The 23,363-nt window shown below is 44.2% G+C and overlaps 1 protein-coding gene across 4 annotated transcripts in view; it reads right to left on the bottom strand.

Moving 5' to 3' along the window:
* Nucleotides 1-23,363, bottom strand: part of CUL1 (cullin 1) — a 132,629-nt gene that overhangs the window by 57,175 nt on the left and 52,091 nt on the right. For all 4 annotated transcript variants that reach the window (XM_088474257.1, XM_088474254.1, XM_088474256.1 and 1 more), the window contains 4 exons: nt 10,507-10,681; nt 10,189-10,356; nt 9,946-9,996; nt 7,683-7,773 (listed from right to left, as the gene is read on the bottom strand). In XM_088474257.1, coding sequence (XP_088330383.1) covers nt 7,683-7,773; nt 9,946-9,996; nt 10,189-10,356; nt 10,507-10,681 — 485 coding nt within the window. The remainder of the gene's footprint in view (nt 1-7,682; nt 7,774-9,945; nt 9,997-10,188; nt 10,357-10,506; nt 10,682-23,363) is intronic.

Genomic DNA, 23,363 nt, shown 5'->3' with positions numbered 1-23,363 from the left:
TGATTCAACCCAAATGCTATCATATAGACATTAGATTTCTTCCCAGAAATCCACCAGCAGCTGATGAATGGAGACATTCCCCAGAATAAAGAACTAGCCTACCGAGAGTCTGCTTTACAATTTTCTTTCCCAGCTGCGATGGCTGGAATGTTTTGCTCACCCAATGCATGATCCTGCTGGTCTTCCTTACAGCCAGGACACTCGATGCCCCTTTGGTAATTTGCACAAGCCACAGCGATGAAGCGTAACACATTGATGGGCCTTGTTGCAAGTACTGGTTCCAAAACACTGAACGAATCCTTAACTTCCCCATAGTCCAAAACACTGAACGAAACCTTAACTTCCCCATAGTCAAAAGACCTTGAAACCCGGAAGCAGAGGACAACAGACCCTAGTTACAAGTGGCGTGAAAGTCTGTTGTTACCATCCAGTCCAGTCCGTTTAAGGTGACTCCTTTTGAGATGGTCGTGCCTCAACCACCAGCGGAGTGAGGCGGACACCTGGGGATAGTCTGAAGAGCTGACTGGTCATGATCTGGAGAGACTTTGAAAAATCTATTTGGTCTGGAATGACAGCAAACGAAATTGCGCAAAATGCAATACCTCAAAAAGGTGGGCACAATTATTCTAAAGACCATCACAAAAAGGAGGACCGACACCTGCCTGCACGACAGCAGGGAAATTACCATTTCCCGTAGGGAGCTGATCTTGTCCTCTGGTAATAACACTCACTGTACTTGCTCTGGTGAGCTTGCCAAGTGAAAATCCAGATAAGGTAGGTAGGAAATATTAAGAGGATGGTACCCCCACCTCCAAGGGCCAAATACAGCAGGATGACAGCAGTCAGGCAAGCCTGCAGCTACCTTTCCTATAGGATGTGGTGCAGCGAATAAGTTGTGGCTGCATAAACCTCTCCCTGGTGAAGGAGAGATAAGTCACTTACCATTTGTTGCAGCACAGTTCAGTGCTGGTCCCGCGGGCTCCTGAACACTACTTGAGTTGGCAGAGTACTGATGCAGGTTGTCAATAAGATATAAATAGCTGTTCATGCTATTTACAATATGGCGTTGCATCTTGGAAATGGCGAGCAGAAAGCCAATTTAACTAGATATGGAGGGCTCATTTTTAATAATGCAAATGGACTGCAGAGTGGTGTTCTCTTTATTGGCTTTCATTTTTTTTTTACTGGAAGTCAATTCAATATACCTATGATACTGCAGAAAGACAGGCTGTATCGATCTGTAGCCTTTATTATAATTAGTCTTGAGAGGCATATAATAGACTAAGAGGATAAAGTGGGATTTCCGAGAGGAGAATAAAAGCAGGAAAAAAAATAATAAAAAAAATATATATATATATATATATATATATATATATATATATATATATATATAAAATATGAGATATGGTAAGAACTTACCCTTGTTATCTCTATTTCTACGAAGTCCATAGGGTTCCACAGGATACCTTGGGGGTATAGGTGTGACGTCAGTCGCCGGGCACCATAGTTACGCTTTTCAGCCTCCCAGGATGCACTAGGGTCCCCCTCCTATACCCCGTCCCCGAGCCAAGGCACCTCAGTTAGTTATCAAGCCATAGGCCGGAGGAGGAGAAGGAAGAGAGAGAAAAAAGATCTGGACACATACAAGAATCACATTCTCACCAGAGGGAGACGGAAAACCGGTGACCAGAGCAAAGCCCATCTGCAGCACAGGTGCGACAGGGCGGGAGTCCTGTGGAACCCTATGGACTTCGTAGAAATAGAGATAACAAGGGTAAGTTCTTACCATATCTCATATTTTCTACTTCAGGGTCCATAGGGTATCCACAGGATACCTTGGGGATGTCCCAAAGCAGTATCCTTTAAGGGTGGGGACGCTCCTGTGCAGAAAGGAGAATCCGCCGCCCGAAAGAAGCATCCTGAGAGGCGAAGGTGTCAAACCTGTAATACCTCATGAAGGTATGGACAGAAGACCAGGTAGCAGCCTTGCAGATCTGGACTGCAGAGGCACCACGTCGAGCTGCCCACGAAGGACCCACAGACCTAGTGGAATGAGCCTTCAGAGAAGGAGGAACCGGTAGGCCTTCATGAAGATAAGCTTCAGAAATAGCCATACGGATCCAGGCTGCCAAAGTTTGCTTTGAAGCAGGCCAACCCTTTTTACGGAAGCCATAGAGGACAAACAAAGCGTCCGACTTCCTAAACGAAGAAGTGCGGTCAACATAAGTCCTTAAGGCCCGCACAACATCCAAAGAGGCCTCACTCACGGAAAGACCCGGTGAGTTAAAGGCAGTTACAACGATTTCCTCGTTAACATGAAACTGGGAAACAACTTTGGGAAGAAACTCGGGCCGAGTGCGGAGCACTGCCCTGTTCCCATGAAAAACCAAGAAAGGGGGTTTACAAGAAAGAGCCCCTAAATCAGAAACACGTCTGGCCGAAGCAATAGCCAGAAGGAAAACAGTCTTAGCTGTTAGCCATTTAAGATCCACTGAACCCAGTGGTTCAAATGGCGGTCCTTGGAGAGCCCTCAGGACCACAGCCAAATCCCAAGGCACCACAGGTGGAACAAAGGGCGGCTGAATGCGGAGAACACCCTGCATAAAGGTGCGCACATCCGGGATTGTAGCAATCCTACGGTGAAACCAGACAGACAGACAGGGCCGAAACCTGTACCTTCAAAGAAGCAAGGCGAAGCCCATGATCTAGTCCCGCTTGCAGGAAGGCGAGAATCCGAGACAGACGAAACTCCCGCGGTGCATAACCTCTCGGTCGACACCACTGGAAGAACGTATGCCACACGCGATGGTATATCCTCGCGGAAGACTGTTTCCGAGCTCGCAACATGGTACGCACCACAGAGCTGGAAAACCCCAGGGACCTCAGCATGGCCGTCTCAACAGCCACCCCGTCAAAGACAGCCGAGTCAGGTCCGGGTGAAGACAAGGACCCTGAGACAGAAGGTCCGGTCGTAGCGGCAACCGCAGAGGACTGTCCACGGACAGACCCTGAAGGTCTGAGAACCAGTGCCGTGTGGGCCACGCGGGAGCTATCAACAGGAGCGTCCCTCCTTCCTGTTTGAATTTCCGGATAACCCGTGGAAGAAGGGAGACCGGAGGGAACAGGTATGCGAACCGGAACGTCCACCGGACGGACAGAGCATCCACCAGAGACGCCCCTTCGTCTCTTGTGCGAGACCCGTACACCGGCAACTTGTTGTTGTGCCGGGACGCCATGAGGTCGATCTCTGGAAGACCCCACCTGTCCACCAGCAGTTGAAAAATGTCCGGGTGCAGGGACCATTCCCCCAGATGAACGTCCTGGCGACTTAGAAAGTCCGCCTCCCAATTTAGCACTCCCGGGATGAAGACCGCTGATATGGCCGGAAGATTGCGCTCCGCCCAAACCAGGATCAGAGAGAAATCTACGAGAGCCGCCCGACTGCGAGTTCCTCCTTGCCTGTTTATGTAGGCCACGGTGGTAGCGTTGTCCGACTGGACATGCACCGGGTGACCCTGGAGAAACCGATGTGCCTGCAGGAGAGCATTGAAGACTGCACGGAGTTCCAAGATATTTATTGGAAGCTCCGCTTCTGTCGGCGTCCACCTGCCCTGGAACAAGTGTGGACCCGAAACTGCTCCCCAGCCCCGAAGACTGGCGTCCGTTGTCAACAGGACCCAATTTGGAACCCAGAACGGACGTCCCTTGTTGAGGTGAGTCGTCTGTAACCACCAAGCTAGGGACAGGCGAACCTCCGGGGTGATCACAATCGTCTGGGACTTCAGAGACTGAGGCAGCCGGTCCACTTGGACAGGAACAGGTGCTGCAGAGGTCTGGAGTGAAACTGGGCGAATTCCACCATGTCGAACACCGACACCATGGAGCCCAGTAACCTCATCGCCGAGTGTAGGGACACCCGGCGGCTGTGCAGACAACTGCGCACCCTTGACTGTAAAGCAGAGATCTTGTCCTCCGTCACGAAGATCCTTTGCTGTCCCGAGTCCAATAAGGCTCCAAGATGCAGAATCCTCCGAGACGGGATTAGAGTGGACTTCTGCCAGTTGATTAGCCAGCCGTGCTGTTGCAGCAGTGTAATGGTCAGGTCCAAGTGGCGTAACAGAGGCTCTGGAGATCCTGCCACCAATAACAGGTCGTCCAGGTACGGCAACAAGTGGACTCCCTGCAGCCGCAGAGAAGCCGCCATGACAGCCATCACCTTGGTGAAAACACGTGGTGCTGTCGCCAGGCCAAAAGGTAACGCCCGAAACTGGAAGTGGTCGATGCGGATTGCAAACCTGAGGAACTGTTGATGGAGCAAAAGAATAGGGACATGCAGGTAAGCGTCCTGTATGTCCAATGACACCATGTAGTCCCCAGGTTCCAGCGCCAGCATGATGGACCGTAGGGTCTCCATCCGAAACTTCGGAACCCGCAAAGACTTGTTGAGTGCTTTGAGGTTGAGAATCGGACGATACGACCCATTGGGTTTCTGTACCAAAAAAAGATTTGAATAGAAACCCTGGCCCCTCTGGGAGAATGGAACAGGCACTATAACTCCAGCCTGGAGCATAGTGTGCAATACCTTCCGCAGCTCCATAGCCTTGTTCCGGTCTGAGGGTAGACCCGTGGTGAAGAATCGCGCCGGGGGTCTGTGCCGGAAGGAGAGGGTGTACCCGTGAGAGACCACCTCGAGAACCCAAGTGTCTGTCGTAGTGGCCGACCAACACTGGGCGAACTGCAGCAGGCGGACTCCCACCCTGGGACCCCCCAAAGGGAGGCCCGGACCGTCAGGCCGCAGGCTTGTCATCTGGCTTGGGGGCCGGACTTCTGGTACTCCATGCCTGCTTCCGGGGCTTGGCCGATTTCTTAGGGCCAGCCTGTCGAGGAAACTACTGTGGTTTGGGCCTGCCTGGGCCCTAGATGACCGAAAGGACGATGGTCCAGAACCAGAAGGAGCAGCGGCCGACGGGAGACAAGCCGATTTGGCTGCCGCCAGCGTGGCCACAATCTTATCCAGATCCGGACCGAAGAGAACTTCTCCGGTAAACGGCAACGCCTCCAGACCCTTTTTGGAATCTGCATCCGCCTTCCAGGATCGCAGCCACAAGGTGCAACGAGCAGCCACCGCTGCTGAAGAAATTCTAGACACCAGAGTAATAATGTCTAGGGCCGCCTCGTTGATATAAGTGGCCGAATCACGGAGATTGCCAATCAACTCCGCCTGTTCGGCCGGACAGTCGGAATCAAAAGAAGCCTCTAATGAATCCGCCCAGCGCTCCATCGCTCTGGCAACCCAGCAAATGGCCATAGCCGGCCGTGCTGCCCCCCCCCCCGCAAGGGAATAAGCGGACTTCAGGCAGATCTCCACCTTGCGGTCCGTAGCATCCTTAAGGGAGGACATGGATGGCATCGGCAATGTGGCACTACGGACAAGACAGGTCACGTGAGAATCCACCTGTGGAGGGGATTCCCACTTTGCAAAATAATTATCCGCGAACGGATAAGCCACCGCCAGGCGTCTCTGCGGCTGGTATCTTTTGCCAGGCTGTTTCCACGCCTCCTCTAAATGGTCCACTAACGGACCCCAAAGAGGAAAGACTGTGGCATCGCCCTTCACATCTTTGAAAAAGGCATACTTAGATTTAGCCGCTGGGGGAACTTCGTCCTCAATCACCAAGGCTGTGCGGACCGCCCGGATAAGTCCAGGATTATATACCTTGGACTTAGCATCAGCGTCCTTACTGTGGAGAGGTTCCTGATCGTAAGGATCCAGAATCTCCCCATCATCAGACGTCCCCTCGTCATCCTCATAAGGAGCCGACAGACGCCACCGGCCGTTTATGCGGCCGCATCACAGACTCCCCTTGCAACGCATCCGACAAGTGCTGTACAGAACTAGTCAGGGAGTTAACCCACGCTGGCTCCTGAGAAACCGGGAGCGGGGAAATAGGGAGACTGTGGGGTACCACCAATTGTCGTGGGAAACCCTGCATGGGTGACGACACCACTGACTGCTGGGACAAACCCATCGGTGTAAACGCGGGCTGCGGAGCTAACTGGCCCACTAAGGCTGTAAGCGCTTGAGCGAAACAAGCCCAGGGCGGCTCCTCTACCGGTGCTGTAACCGTAAGCGGCCGCGCCATGGACAAACACTGCCGGCAAAGGCCTGCCGCGCTACCCACCCCCTCCGCTAATGGTACTTTACACGTAGTACACTGTAGCCGGAGAGGAAAATCACTTTCAGACATGATGGCACCAAGTATGTGACCCCTCTCACCAATTATATAGTAAATAGGCGAGAGACCACCCTGCAGCACCGCACCGCAAGGGCTTAGCAGAAAGAACAGGGACAGAATAAAGCTGACAGTTTAGAAGAAAAGTTACAGGCAGCAGCGCTAGCAGTCACATACAATGCAAAGAAAATCAATTCCTGCACTAACAGCGCTGATCACTCAACTACGCAGACACAGGGCCTGGTAGGACACAGCGCTGCATACACAGACATGACCACAGCGGAGGAGAGGTATGCGGGGGGACCCAGACCACGATGCTTCCGTCCAGCGCTTCCAGCAGCGTTCATCATGCGTCCAGAAGAAGATGGCCGCCGAGGAGTAGAGAGGAGGTTGGCCTGGGGGAGGAGTGCTGCCACAGGACCAGTCGGCAGCGTGCAGAGAGGGCTGTGTGCAGCGGGGGAGGCGCCGGCTGTGAGAAAGGGAAGGCGCGCTCCCCTGGCATGGGACAGCGGACCGCAGCAGAGCGGTAGCGCTGCGGCGTCCCAGGGGGTAGTGGAAGCGCAGGTTGGTCGCCTGGCTCCACGCTGCAGCCAGTCCCCAGGGAGCCCCCTGCCTGGGGACTTAGGACCATGTGACCAGCGGGGACCCACCACGGGACCCCGCTGCTTACCGTTGTCCCCCTTGAATCCGGCCATGGTCCTGAACATCTGGGGTCACCGCTAGCTGTGACCCCAGATGCTCACCAGCATCCCCGGATCGGTACCTGCGTTCTGGTACCGGCGGGGGTGTAGGGAGGACAGCATGGACGTCAGGACTGACTGTCCATGCTGTACATCCAGATGTGCAGCCACAGCTGCATAGAAGAGAGCTTCAGGGGCTCTTCTAGCCCCCACTCCGACAGGTGCACTCGACTCCGGCCGGGCACCAAACTAAACTGAGGTGCCTTGGCTCGGGGGCGGGGTATAGGAGGGGGACCCTAGTGCATCCTGGGAGGCTGAAAAGCTTAACTCTATGGTGCCCGGCGACTGACGTCACACCTATACCCCCAAGATATCCTGTGGATACCCTATGGACCCTGAAGTAGAAATATAAAATATATATATATATATATATATATATATATATATATATATACACACACACACACACACACACACACACACACACACACACACACACATATATATATATATATATATATATATATACACACACACACACACACATATACATACATATATACATACATACATACATATATATATATATATATATATTTAAATATCACATAGTTAAACCAGAGGACTCAATTTGTACTATTGCATATGTAATATTAGCTCTTTGATTCAACTATTGCATTGCTATAGTAATGGCATATACGCAAAACACACCCATTCATATAACGAAAGGGTATGCGCATACTCCCCCTAAAATGCCTAGAGACATTACCATAAGACTGTACAACTCCACTGATAAGCCTGGTGTTGATAGTCTCTCCGTTTCGTTCTTTCTCAATCAATTTCAGCACTGCATTGGTCACCTAAAACGAGAGAAACCGTTTAACTCCTTTCCAGGACACATAGCGGACAAATAGTACAAATTAAGTCTTAGTAAGTAAGGAGGTTTAGCCAATCACAATATATTATTTTCGTCACCAGTAATTCAGTGCTTTGAATTCTGATAATACATTGAAGGGAAGGGCAAGGTGTAACCTATACCATGTGCATAGATAGGTAATATTTATTTGCAAGAAACAAGGTAGCTGCATCATACATACAGTAAGTAGTCGGCAGCACATAATTGCCATATACACAATTATACCATACAACTTTGGAAAATGTGTGTAAATGAATACTACTATGAGAAAACCCAAAACATTAGAAATGCTTCAAAGATTTGCACATTTAAAAAAAAAAGTACCCATCACACACTGATTCCAGCATTTTTATCATTGCCGTGATGTAACGGAATTTAACAGCATGCCAGAAAAATAAAACAGACTAGCACCGGAGCTTTAAGTTGAGGCAACAGACCATTCTCTTCATCTGTAAAACCTATGGTTGTATTTATGAAAACAGAATTTTCACACTTCTGTTAAATTCTTTTCGTTGAATCCATTTGGCACTTTAACTGTAATATGTTTAAAGCCCCCTTCTTATATCACCATTCTGCAGGGAAATAAATAAGCCCCCCAAGGCAGAACCAGAGAGAAATAAATTAAGACAGAAGAAACAGCATTACCTTTGAACAAACATTGAACTATGGTCAATCTTTTACAAGAGAACTACAGCCTTGAGAACATCCATAAACCACAACTGACTTGGCCAGCCCAGTGCCACCACTAGCACTCACGCCCACTATGGTTTTTGGAAGGCGTGACAGCATCGCATGAAGCTGAAACAGACCAATTGGATAAAAGTCCTATTGGACCATCATTACGTCTCCAAGAATAATCTGCGACTCTGGTCTTTTAACAAAATCATTCCACATTGTGGTTTAGACGATATGGTGTAATGTCAATGTGTGGCTGGCCACATTATCATTCTTTATTTATATGGCGAAAATACACTGTACAAAGGGGTAAAACATACACAGTGCATGAATACAAAATGGTACAGACAAGAACATACCTGAATGTAAGAGAACATAACTGCGTACAGATAAGATGACATACTGTAATTACATGGAGCACCTGACACAAATAGGGTAGAGAGAACACAGGTGAGGACTGCAGTGGATGGGGATTAGAAGGAGAGCACGTTTGAATGAAGATGAGATGGCAGGGCTTGGGAGAGCATTCCACAGAAAGGCGTTAGATGAAAGGGTTGTGTGTGGGTGGTCACTCTGTTGCAAACAGATCTGCCATTCCAGAGAGCAAAGGAGAAGGGAAGGGAGTGAAGAGGAAAGATGTGGATGTCTGGTTGCAGGAGCAATACTAAAACATTTACAGGTTGAATGACCATACTTTCTAAATACTGGAGTAGTCATTTTCAATAAATAAAGCAAAAAGCACCCTGTCCTGCTCGACACTCTAGGAAGGGGGGGGAATTGTAGGACTGGGATATAGAAAAGTGTGAAGCTTAGACTGTTTTTTTTACCAGTGTCCCACAAATAGATGAAAGAAAAAAGTTCTCTTAAAGCAATGATGGGCAACGATAGATGCTCTAAGCAGTCACCTGCAGCTCCTTCCGGCTTTATGCCAGGCAGTCTTTACTGCACTTTAGAACGTATGCTTAACTAAAAGCTCCTAACTTTTATTATAAGCTAGGGCAGCAGGTGAAGCCTGGAGGGTCATAAACACAGAAGACTGCACTTGTTCTTAGTATTTGGCCGCAGTAGCCAACATCCTCAGCATGAGCTATCCACCAGACAAAACAGTGGTCAATCATTGTCTATAGCTAGGAACGGTTGTTTGTTATTACAGAAAGTGGCCTTTCTTTGATTAAATGTGTTGTTTTAATATACTACTAAAGTTATGGGTAATATGCAGCCATTTGGAAAGGTTAGAGGGATACAAATGGGGATTTTTAAAATGTATTAGGTTGCCCATCATGGTTTTAAAAACTATTACAATCATGGAAGTAGAACATCTTTAAAAGTAGATTAGGAACGAAGAAACAAATGTACTTTTAAGAAAACAGAGAACAATTTTCTTTGCTTCCCGCTAAGCAAGTGGTGGAGACAAATCTGTACCTGCACCTGCTGCTTTTACCTGTTTGTTCAAAGGCCGGAAGAGGCAATCCCTCCAAGTGACTAAGGCCAGCTGGAAACAAGAGGAAGCACATCAATGATCTCACAGTACGCAAATCAGACAACAGTTCAAGCAATAAATGACAAAGAAAATGTAACCATTTCAACAAAATATGCTGACATAACCCAATTACTTTATAAGCAAACTATTTTGTTTCTGAAACCACTTTACTAAACAGATAAGCAGAAAAGAAAAAACCCTCACCGAGTAAATTTCATATATTCCTTTACGTCCTTCATCACATTCACGCCGAACCCAATGTCGATTGAGGTACGCACAGATCCCATTTAATACTTTGCTAGAAAACCGGTAATCTTCCCATTGCTGTGTGTAAAACTTAAGAACACTCTCATCCATTAAATCTTCACCATCCTGAAGAAGGAACACAGGTTATCAAACATTTTTTTTTTGCTCCCATAATGGATTATCTTTTTAATCCAAAATGATTCCACAACATTGATATTTACTAAAATTGCTGGGCAACTGTACAAACCAAACACAGCATGAAAATACAATATTTACCTTCAGGAGGTTTGTCAAGTAACTCTTCAGAAACTCTTTTAGCCTTTTATACAGTTCAAGGCCAACAAATTGGGCCCCTCCAGGGGTCTGGCCTTTTTTGGATTTTGATGGTGGTACTCCAGCACCACGTGCCTGGTTAGATTGGTGTACACTGGTACAGTAGTTATATACATGACTGAGACCACATGTTAAGGAGAAACAAGACTATTTATGCACTGGCATTTAGTAAAGAAATAGCTTAAAAATAAAGGATTGCTACAGTCAGATACAGCACAGATTACTTATGTCTTCAATAAGGCACAGGGGTAGTGGGGAAGGATATTCTATTAATTTATAGCAAATGTATACTATGTAATAGTAAATTTATAAAATGTACAAAGTGTGACTGTCCAGTACTTCCCTCCATGACCGAAGGCTCAAGGTGCAGCTACTACAAAAATGCACAAATGCACACGTAAAGAATTCCAACTAGTTAAAACCAGTGGTTCAGAGCCGCAACCCTCTAATAAGTTAAACCAGTGGTTCACAACAGGTCACGTTTCGAGGATTTCAGTCTGTGGAAGCAGGTGGGATAGTACAGATCCAGCAAAATAAATAACTTGCCCGTGCATGATAAAAAAAAAATAAAAAAATAAAAAATAAATCAATAAAACATGACCAATTGGTGGTTCTTGACAATCAGAGTTGAGAACCCCCGAGTTAAACAATTACTTATATTTAAAAGGTAGGGGGGATATAATCTATGCCTTAGGTTCTCAAACTTGGTACTCAGGACCCCTACATGCCACATTTTCCAGGTCACCTAGCAGGTGCATTCATTACTCCCTGACATTTTAAAAGTTCCACAGGTGGAGCCAAGTATTCTGATTCTGTGAGGAGTCCTGGAAAACATGGACTGTTTGGGGTCCTGAGGAGCTAGTTTGACAAACTATGATCTATGCCAGAGGTTCCCAAACTAGGTCCTCAAGGCACGCTAGCAGTCCAGGTTTTAAGCATATCCATGGTTGAACACAGATGTTAAGTCAAAAGACTGAGGTACTAATTAAGCCACCTGTGCCAAAGCATAGTTAGCCTTAAAACCTGGACCATTAGAATGCCTTGAGGACAGAGTTTACCTCTGATCTATGCATTTCTCATATCCTCAGCCAGTTCTAGTCTTTAGGAAGGTTTGAGTTCCCAGAAAATTCCATTCTTAAACATTCGTGTGCAGAATAAGGGCATGTACGCTCCCATCTGTTATTTTGTCTTTTCACACGTAAATAAATGCATGAATAGTGCATTGTAAATAAATCCCTTCTTAGTTTTCTAAAATTCTAACAAAGTTAATTTCAGGACAATTTCTTATGCATTAACAGCAGTGGAGGACCATTGGTCCTCCTCATATACCAGAAGACATTGGGAAAGATTTATGAAGCTCTGGAAAGTGATAAACGACCAGTCACTCAGCTCCCAACTGTCATGTTACAGGGTGTATTTAAAAAATGACAGTTGGGAGCTGAGTGGCTGGTCGTTTATCACTCTGCACTTTAATCACTTCCCAGAGCTTTATACATCTATCCCATTGAACCCTAAACTGCAGAAAAGTAATGGTGTGCAGGGATGGAGGAGGACCGCCCACACAATGGCTTAAACAATGCACATAACATTACTTTTAAACAATTTTGTTTTTTTGTTTTTTTTAATGGGAGGGGGTTACGGAGAGAGATTTCAAATTTTGATCTGTCCTTAATGGTAAACCTTGAAAGATTTAGGTCTATTTACGGAGCTTTGGATGGAGATAATGTGAACGGTGATAGGAGCTGGTTGGCTGGTACCTTGCCATTTTTCAAATACAGCCTGTGACATGATAGTTAGGAGCTGATTGGCTGGTTCCTTATCACTGTTCACTTTATCTCCATCAAAGGCTTAGTAAATATTAGTAAATAGACCCCTTAGATGTGAAAGCTAATGCATAGAATGCTGCCTGTTTCTGTTTTGTAAATGTGGATAAATACCAAAGCACAAAGTATTTCTTTAAAACATTTATATAAATACTTTTATACAACTTTTCTCTGAAAAGTCAAGGTCTCTGGGGGGGAAAAAAAAAAAGAAAAAAAAAAAAGGTATTAATTGTGTGGGAACTGCATACAAAAAAAAAAAAAAAAAAAAAAAGTGCGATATTCATGTTTTAAAGGCAACGAGCGCAAATGTCCAAAAATGGGTCCAGCACATGACTGAGAAAACTCAGCAGCAAGAGGGTTGATGAGGTCTATACAGTAGATTTAACTGAAAAGAGAACTTCATTGGCACTCCCACACACAGAATGCATTATATTTAGTGAACATAGGGGGCCACAATGAAAATGAAACCAAGTGAACACTTGTCTGCAAGTCTACAAATACACATGTACAATAAGCATTAAATGGGGTTTTCTGGGCTTTAAATTATTGTAATCCTAATACCTGTGTGTGACCTCATTAAAGGCGCATCCACCCTGGACTATGTGTCCAGTGAGCGACATCGGCATTGCACTTGCCGATGCCAGCAACGACAAACGACGGCCAGGGCCATGTTGCATTCGACAGCATGGCATCATTAACAATATCCACAAATTGAGCTGCATATACAGACTGGGGATATCGTTAACGACCCGCGGGAGCGCGCATCAATCGTCGTTAAGCTCATACACACTGGACGATTTGAACGATCTATATCGTTCAACAATATCGTTATCGTTCATAAAAATCGTCCAGTGATTAATTGGAATAACCAAACTACATGTGCATGCAAAAGATAGAAATCAAACAAATATGGTTGACATGAAAATCATTTAGTTTGTCATTAAACAACAAACATGTTTAAAAATAATTAGTATGAGAGTAAACAGACAAGTACAAAAACGGAGGGGAAAATTTATGAAAAGATTGTACAAATACAACTGTACGAAAGTTCTTCCACTCAGTTACCTATATAACAGTTTTCATAAAAGTCTTCCTTTATATTTATTTTTAGGGTGGTGTTTCTGCATTGTTGTTACTTCACTGAACCCTTTACACATGGTTATACAAGTAGAGCCATCACATATGACAAAAGCAAGCAACCGACACAATATAAAAGTTGTGCTGCTTTGGCAATATTATTATGTGCAAGTCAGAATACCCCACGTCATAGAGTAAACAGCTGAAGACACTTTACACATATCTGACTGTGCCTGGCCCATGTCAAGTCTGAAATAGGATGCAACATGGGTGTTACACTTTATAAAATGCATCAAAGGTACAGGGGCTATTTACAAATGTGTCAAAATTAAATAGTCACCTTGCTGAAATTAAATTATAGTAAGCATAAAGCTTAATACACGTTACAGACACAAACCAGAGACATTGGCTGGATATGTTTCACAGCAGTAAACAGCAGAAAGAGAAATGGGCTGCGATTTCGACAGGGAAAAGTTTTGCCTGTCCGACTTTCCGCCTCCTTCGCCTGTTTGAGGCGGAAACTTTACACGTGCGTCCCCCGCTTTTCTCCCTATTTAATGCCTAAAAAGGCGAAAACTGAAAGTGGCGTATGCGGAAAGTGCTGTCGGAAATGGGGAAATCAGTCTGTACCCCAAATAAAAGATGCACTAACATAGGGAATCAATGTAGATGTGTACTAATAAGCCCTAATAAGTGTGTTTGGGGTACTTAAGTAGTTTAAATTGCTTCTTATTATTAACGTCTTTGCAAAAGTGGTGAAGAATGGCATAAAGCAGTATTTTTTGGTGAAAATAAGTACTCCTGTCAAATTTGGGCTACATGAAAATGGGTGCTAGCATATTTTCTTGTTTCTAAAGTGAACTTTTAAAAAACGTCAAAAACGCACCTGCAGCATGCATCTGCAATCCTAAAAACACCTGACCCATCCTTGCAGACACCCAAGTCGTCTATTTCGCTAGTTTTTATGCTTGCCCCCCCACTTTTTACTTTCGCCCCCAAACCGAAACATTTTTTTGGGGTGTTCTGAGGTAATTTTTTTGTTTATTTGTTCTTTGGGGGGGCTGTCCCAAGGGTTCTGAGTAGTTTCCCCATGTTTGCAGCCCAAAATAAAGATTTTGCACTTTTTTTCACCTGCTATTCATAGGAGATACTTTTCCGCCTATTACAATGCATTGAGTTTCCGCTGGAATTGAATATAGAGATACTTTGAAAACAGGCGAAAAGTCCGAACCCGCGGAAACTTATCTCCAAACGTCACTTTTCACCTCTGATTGAATCCGGCCCATAGTAGGAATGTACAGTCAAATTACAGGACATTTTTTTTCTCTTTCATGCTGATAGCTATTAATATAATGCTTCACATGAATGCAAATACTCAATGCTAGCAGTTACCAGGACAATAGTCAATCTGCTTTAGCATAAGATTAAAGCAACAACAAAAACCATTTAGAAAATAAATGTTCATCGAATATATAAGAGCAGATTAAACTGGACTCACTCCTATTCTGCCCAGCCTGTTCTATAGTTTCAGGTAGTGTAGCATCAAAGTGAGTGGTTTACACATTTCCCATGTCACAACTTTGTAAAAAAAAAAAAAAACATCCAGGACCATGGCCCAAATGTAATAGGCTGTGAGATGCGGGCATCCAAACCAGATTCTCAATGATGTCTGCATCTCATAGACCAGTGGTTCCCAAACTCATTCCTCAGGAAGCATTAACAGTGCATGGTTTCCATTTTTCCCTTGTTGGTGCACAGGTGTAGTCTTATTGGCTGACACGTTTTAAAAAGGTCCACATGTGGAGCTAATTATTTCACTTTCGATTCTGTGAGGAGACCTAGAAAACATGAACTGTTATTGCTCTCTGAGGAATGCGTTTGGAAAACATTGCAAGACTATTACCTATTACACATGAATCAGAGGAATACACACACATACATACATACATATTACACACACTTAGGTTGAATGTCCCATATCCAAGATGCTTGGGACCAGTGGTATTTTGGATAACAGAATATTCCGTATTTTGGAATAATTGTATATCATAATGAATATCTTGGGAATGGGACCCAAATCTACACCTTATACACACACACACACACACACACACACACACACACACACACACACACACACACACACAGCACGCAGGTATTTGTATGCAAATATTTTCAATAATTTCGTGGCTCAAACAAAGTTTGTGTACATTCATGAAATTTATATATGTTTTATATACACCCTATTCACACAGCCTGAAGTAAATTTGATACAATATTTTTAACAATGCTGTGCTTTAAACAAAGTTTGTGTACATTGAACCATCACAAAAACAAAGTTTTTACTATTTCAGTCATGCTCAAAAAATTCCATATTTCGGAATATTTGGATATGGGAGACAACACACACACACACACTATGAAGTAGTGTGGAGTTTTCCCAAATTCCACCATTGCATCAGGTTTTAAGGATATCCATGCATGAGCGCAGATGCTTAAAATAACTGAGGTACTAAATTAAGCATCTGCGCTCAAGTATGGATATTCTTAAAACCTGGACTGCTAGTGTGCCATGAGGACAGAGGTTGAGAAACACTGATTTACAGACTTTTTCTTTAAAAACTTGGATATAGCCAAACAGAAAGCTTATTTGCATTGTGGTGCGACTTCCGACTCCACATTCGTCAAACAGCTGAATCTTTTTAGCAATATAACAAAACATCTGACAAAAATGAAGGCATAATATGAAAGCCAATGTTAAAATGCATTTTTGTTTGATTACGTAGTTAGATATCACCTAGCTGCCCCTCTTTCAGCTATGGATACAATTTATTTGGGCCCAAATGTATAAATGTTATAGATACATTTACCATGTGTAACTTCTTGCTCCATTAGTACAAATATTGTTGGGAGAACATTTTAAAATTTTGGAGGCATAAAAGAACGTTGAACATTTAGAGCACAAACATTTCTTGTCCCCAAGCATGTACCTACGTATACACAGTATAATATGGGTCTCTACCATTCAGTATCAGTTGTCTAGCAGTTTGCAAACCTTTTCGGTGACCAGCAGCCATGTCATGAGCTGTGTTAGCATCTCTGCTTTTTGAACTGAATAAGATACAAGTAAATTATTGGAAATTGAGATTGCAAATACAAAAAAAAAGGCATAGTTTTTAGCTTAATTCTGGTCAGAATTTCAGTTCTGCCTTAAAAAAAATACATCAAATCGCTGTCTTATTCTCTTCTAAACCTTAGAAGAGAATAAGACACAGCAAAAAATAAGATTTTTAACTTACTGTAAAATCTCTTCCTTGGAGTCCATCTGGGAGATGCCTTACATCTGGGTTATGTACAGTGGTTGGTGGAGTCCGACACTAACTAATTGAAACTGGCTCCCTCCCCCTATATAGCCCCTCCTTTACCACCATAAGCTCAGTCTAATGTTTAACAAAGTCAGAGGCAAGCCACGGGAAAAAAAACTGAGAAAACCAGAGCCCAATAGGTATCCTAGTATGAAAAGCAAAACAAGGGAGGGCCCTTGGCATCACCCTGATGGACTCCAAGGAAGAGGTTTTACGGTAAGTAAAAATCGTATTTCCTTTTCATCCATCTGGATGATGACTTACATCTGGGTTATATACCAAAGCCAATTAATTAAAGGGGAGGTGGAGCACTGGAACCAACCGCTCTAAGAATTTTCCGCCCAACACTGGCATCTCTTGCGCTGCATGTATGGAAACGGTAAAATTTTGTGAAAGTGTGTACGGACGACCAGGTAGCTGCTTTGCAGAGCTGCTCAACCGAGGCGCCATGCCGTAAAGCCCAAGAAACTCCAAAAGCACGAGTCGAATGAGCCTGTCACATTCAAGGATATATATGCCTGCCTGCTGGCAGAAGTGACCCATCTAGCGATGGACCCTTTTGAGGCAGGCCAGCCTCTTTTTGGTGCATCGACCAACACTAACAGGAAATCCATACACATCACACAGTACAGTCCAAGTAAATGCATAATGCACGTACCACATCCAACAGTGCTAAGGAAGAAGCTTCATTAGTCACTGAATGCCGGCGAAAAGCTGGAAGGACAATATCTTGTTTAATGTGGAAAGCTGATACCTCCTTTGGCAGAAAGGAAGGTTTACATGAAAGAACCAGTAATTCAGATACTCTTCTGGCCGAGGCAATGGCCCAAAAGTAAAACAACCTTCAAAGTGAGGTATTCTACAGATTCCAAAGGCTCAAATGGTGCCATTTGGAGAGCCTCCAAAACTAAATTCAAGTCCCAAGGAGCAACATAAGGAGGCTGAATGCGAAGAACCCCCTGCAAGAAGGTCTGAACTTCTGGAATGGTAGTCAACTTCCTCTGAAACAGGATCGATAAGGCCAAAATCTGTCCTTTAAGAGAAGACAAATTTCAGACCCTTAAACAACCGGTCCTGCAAAAAAAGTCAAGAGGCGAGACACTTGGAACTTTTCCGGTTTTAACTGGTTTTGTTCACACCAACAAATGTATATCTTGCATATCAGATGATAGATCTAGAATGTAACCGGCTTACAAGCCTGTATCATGGTTTTCACCCCAGACTGTGAAAACCCCTTGGCCCTCAGAATCCTGGATTCCAGAACCATGCCGTCAAAGCCAAGTGAAGCAAATTTTTCATGGGCCCTCGAGCAACAGATCTGGAGTCAGAGGTGGACTATTCGGAACATCTGACAACATGCTGCGTACCGATGCTGGCGTGGCCAGTCTGGAGCTACCAGAATGACCGGACGTGCCACCTGTTGTATCCGTTGAAGTACCCTTGGTAACATTACCAGAGAAGGAAAGATGTATCCCAGCTGGAACCCCCAAGGTACTGTCATGGCATCCACCAGAACCCTGGGGCTTCTTGTTGAGACGAGAAGCCATCAAATCTATATCTGGAAATCCCCTGGCAATTATTTCTGCAAACACCTCCTGGTGTCATTCCCATTCTCCTGGGTGCACACTGTGGCGCCTCCCAGTTGTCCACCCCTGGAATGTACATGGCTGAAGTAGCCGAAACCCAATCTTCGCCCAATGATGGATGTGAGAAACCCTCCCTCATTGCGAGCCAGCTGTGTGCGCCACCCTGCTGGTTTATGTAAGCAACTGCTGTGGCACTGTCTGATTGCATTCGTACTGGTAAATTCTTTAGATAGCCCTGCGCCTGAATCAGTGCATATCAAATTGCTCGTATTTCCAGTATATTGATAGGCAGAGCGGTTTCCTGGACAGACAAAAGCCCCTGTAAGTGACTGTCCAGAACCACAGCCCCCCAGCCTGTAAGGCTGGCATCTGTGGTGACAATGGTCCAGTCCTTTACCAACAATTGGCAACCCTTGTTCAGATTTGCATCCTGCAGCCACCACTGAAGAGACCTCAGTGTCTGGAGGTGATAATCTGAACATCTGCCCGTTTAAATCGAGAGTCTAGTTTCACCCATCGATTAAGCAATTGGATTTATAGAGGTTGGGCGTGAAATCCTGCAAAAGGAACTGCTTCGAATGAAGCTACCATTTTCCCCAATCTCTGCATGGCCCTTAGAACCGCTTAGAAACACTCTGACACAGGGTGTCGAAGAGTAAACCCCAAAATACCATCCTCTGGGATGGAATTAAACTTAAATTTACGAAAATTGATTATCCAGCCGAATCTCTGGAGCATGCCTATTGTAATTTGAAGGTGTTTTAATATAGCTATTGAGAGAGCTCTTAGCAACAAATCGTCCAAATAAGCCAACACATTTATCCCCCCTCTCCTGAGTAGGAATATCATGTGTGCCATGACCTTTATAAATACTCAGGGGTGGAGGCCAAACCGAAAAGGTACAGCCTGAAACTGAAAATGCTGATGCCCCACTGCAAACCGCAGAAGATGCTGATGACCTTTCCATATAGGAATATAGAGATAGGCATCCTTGATATCTATGGAGGAGACCAGAAAAAAATCTTCCTCCATAGAACAAATGAATGATCATATAGACTCAATCTTCAATTTTTCCAAGTGAATAGAAGGATTTAACCCCTTGTGGTTGAGAATGGGTCTGAATGACCAGTCTGGTTTGTCTACTAGGAAAAGATTGGAGTATAACCCCATGCCCTCCTCTAGTATTGGAACAGATATAATTACTCCGGAGCCTGAAAGTGCAGAAATTGCCTGCCAAAGAGCCGCCTTTCTGTAACAATCCACAGGGAGAGGGAGTGGAATAGAATCTTTTTGGAGCAGGACCTTCCAGATCCAAAACGTAACCCCTGATGATTATTCAACTTACCCAAGAATCCGGATTGGAAATAATCCAATATTCCCGGAACCTGAGTAAGCGACCAGTAGTCATCTGAATTGTCCAAGGGCAGATAGCCTTTACCACCCAGGTCCTGGCCAGAATTGGCCGCAGTGATACTCCTGACAAGGTGAAGAGTTAAGAGCAGCCTCATTCTTCCTATCCATAGGATCCTTAAGAGTTACAGACTGTTAGGAATACGGTTATCCCCACTACTCCAAACCTAACAATAGGAGCATCCACCATAGGTGGAACTTCCCATTGTTTGGTATCCTCTTCTGTAAGAGAATAAAGACCCTTATATTTTTTCAGAAGACGGAATCTTGAATCAGGTTTTAACCAGGCCTCCTTTAATATTTCTTCAAAAAGAGAAAATTCCGGAAAAAACGAAACATGTTTCTTCTTACATTTAAAGAAGGAAACTGCACTAGTCTCTGGCATAGCTGCCTCCTGTAACTGGAGAGTTTCCCTGACAGCATCATCAGCATAGAAACTCATGAATCTGCCTGCAAGTTACCCTCCCAGTTTGAGGGGTCCTCCCAGTCATAATCCAATTCCCCCTCCTGCTGTGAAGAAGCCTCTCCTCCTGGAAAAACTAGAGAGGAAAGCAACCGGTTTTTAAAAGCTGTGGTCCCTGCACATGGTGCCATTTTATTTAAAAGACTTCGCCATCTAAGCGAGACACCGTCCCATATTCTGGGCCCACCTGGGTTCCACTGATGGGTCAGCCAAAAGAGGAGCTTGAATCACAGGATCTCACATAATAATCCTGAGAGTGACGTAGTTCTAGCCAAAGCAGGCATCACTGACTGTACAGCCAAACATCCAGATGATGAAACCTCCTGTGAACAACCCGCACTGAGCGACCCTTGGTCCGTACCCTTTGGCAATTTTTCCTCACATTTTGTACAAATATAAACAGGAACTTGTTTCTTAGAACCAGTGTCTGACTTATCCATACTGAGGAAGAAAGACAAGTCTACTCCAAACAGATAGCTACCTAATTTCTAATAGCAAAAGTGTAGGCCTGAATGAATAGAAAAGACAGGAGGTAAATGAGGACTCCTATTCACCAATTTGTATAAATGCAAACAAATCCCTGGCCCTAAGACCAATTCTTTGCCAATAAGCCAAAGGCAAATAAAATGTCACACATATACCACTGTAAGTTATTGCCCGACTATCAATGATAACGGTGCAGTAACTATGCTTAGAACAATAAGCCCAGAACACCAGGTTAACTACATATAATAAAAGTCCCAGTTATACTGCTACTTGCTTGTCAGGTCTCCCTCCATCCCCCCCGTGCCCGCTGTTAACAACGGATCCTCAGCAGCTGTAGCTTTCAGTAGCGTGCACTTCATTAAATAGATACCTGGGAAAGTGGAGGTGTGGCCGGCCGCAGTGTACGGCTAATTTAGGACACCTGTGTATAGCCTCCGGCAAAGAAAAAAAAACAAAAAACCTTACAACGCTGGAAAAAAAAGTTATATTGGGGGCGAAAATTAAAACAGTGGGGGGGATAAGGATAAAAAGTAGCAAAATAGTTTTTAGGGGGGGCTGTATGGATGGGACAGGTGTATTTTTCAATTTTTTTTAAAAGTGCACTTTAGAAACACAAATATGCTAGCACCTATTTTCAAGTACGCCAAATTTGACTGGACTATTTATTTTCCACAAAAAATACTGTTTTCTATCATTCACCACCACTTTTACAAATATGCTTCTAGAAACACAATTAAGGACACAAAGTACTTTTATTAGGGCTAATCGTACACATCTGTAATGATTTCCAGTGTCTGTGCGTCCTATTTTGGGGTACAGACTGATTCCCCCACGTTCCGCCTGTTATGCATTTGCCTATTTGCGTTTTTGCAATTGAATACAGCGAATCGCGGGGACGCGCATGCCGCAAATTCAATTAGATAAGTTCCGACTCCATCCACCACTATATATAACCCGGATTAAAAGGCATCACCCAGATGGATGAATTATCCATGTACATTGACACTTGAGGTTGAAAAAATAAATCCACAAATTTAAATCTTAGACAAAGGCAAAACATAATCCTTGTGCCAAATTTACCTTACAGGGCAAGAACAGAAGTAAAAAAATAGACCAAGCCAAATTTGAACCCGATATGTTGAACTAGATTAATGATAAATAAACTAGCGTGTACCTACCATGCCCTAAGTAATGCTAGATTCTCTGAATGTATTCAATGCATTACCAACTCCATGCATAGTGACATTCACAGACTACGAACTACCCTCAAAATGAAAACTCCCTATCTATGTTAGTGATCATTTTAGCCTTCCAGTAGCATGGGATGCCACCAGGTCACCTGTAAAGCAATCTATGTAAAACATTTGTTAAATAGGCCAGCTGTAAGAGCATACTCTATGAAAGTAAAGCTAAGTACACATTTAGCAACCTGCCAATGTGACGATGAACAATATATCAGGCGGGCGGTACACACTGCACGATCTGGTGAACGGTCGTCTGATATATCATACACCGGCACCATTGACCTTGCTGGCGTCGGCAGCTGGGTCGCTCCATCGGAAGTGAATGCAGTAGTGTTCATTCTAGCACCCTGCACCTGTCAAACTGTGCAGTTTCTCTTTCCTTTCTGAGGTGTCACTCTGTTCTGTTGCCTCTAGCACACTCAGCTAATGCAACAAACTGCTGAGATACAGACCAGAGTGTGCTAGAGGAAGCAGAGCGCGACACCCTAAGCAGAAATAAGGAACGGCACGGGTTGTGACACGTGCAGGGTGCTAGAATGAACACTACGTGGGCCGATGGAATAACCCCGATGAATGACCCACGGGAGCACACACAGTGGGAACACAATAGACGATGTGCCCGATATGTCAGCCCAATCCGTGGGATCGGATAACATATCGTTTAGTCATAGTTTAAGATTCCTTGTAAGTCAATCTGTCCCATAAGCAATTAACACAGTTCAGCATTATGTTCAATTACATACTCTATATTTTGTTTTTAGTAAATAAATATTCCCCATGAAAGGGTCAAGTCATTAGCTATAAATATTACATGCACAACGATTATAATTCTTACATTTAATAGAATTAAACTCGGAATTTACAGACAAATCCTTTTTTGATCATGGCATATCCCACATAGTGTAATGAGAACACTAAACCACACAAAGCAAAAAGTGACAGGAAAGCAATTGGATGAACCAAACTTACAACAGACAAGAAAAGGACTCGCATATACACAGTGGGGAAATTAAACAAGTTATGATATTTTCTAGTTTAGACTTGGAATGAAAATATTAAAACAGTGGAAGGAACTGTAATATAGACTTATTTGTCCTATTGTTAAAGTACTTTAAAGTGTTTATGAAAATGCAAAAACAGCAAATGAGTATGGAAGTCATGTATTGTAATGTATGGACCCATGATTGCATTTTACTGCATATATTTATCACCATAAATCTCATGTACATTATAAGAATGTATAGTGCAGCCTTTTGACTCTAGTAACGTGTACTGAAGTTGCTCTTTCAGGTTACTTCCTGGTATAAATATAAGGTGAAGATAAACAAATTCTATGCACTTTAGGA

The sequence above is a fragment of the Taudactylus pleione genome, unplaced genomic scaffold (genome assembly GCF_031769625.1).
Source record: "Taudactylus pleione unplaced genomic scaffold, aTauple2 ptg000150l, whole genome shotgun sequence".
Lineage (NCBI taxonomy): Eukaryota > Metazoa > Chordata > Amphibia > Anura > Myobatrachidae > Taudactylus > Taudactylus pleione.
Note: the sequence above shows the minus strand (reverse complement) of the source record. Positions and strands in the feature narration are given on the sequence as shown.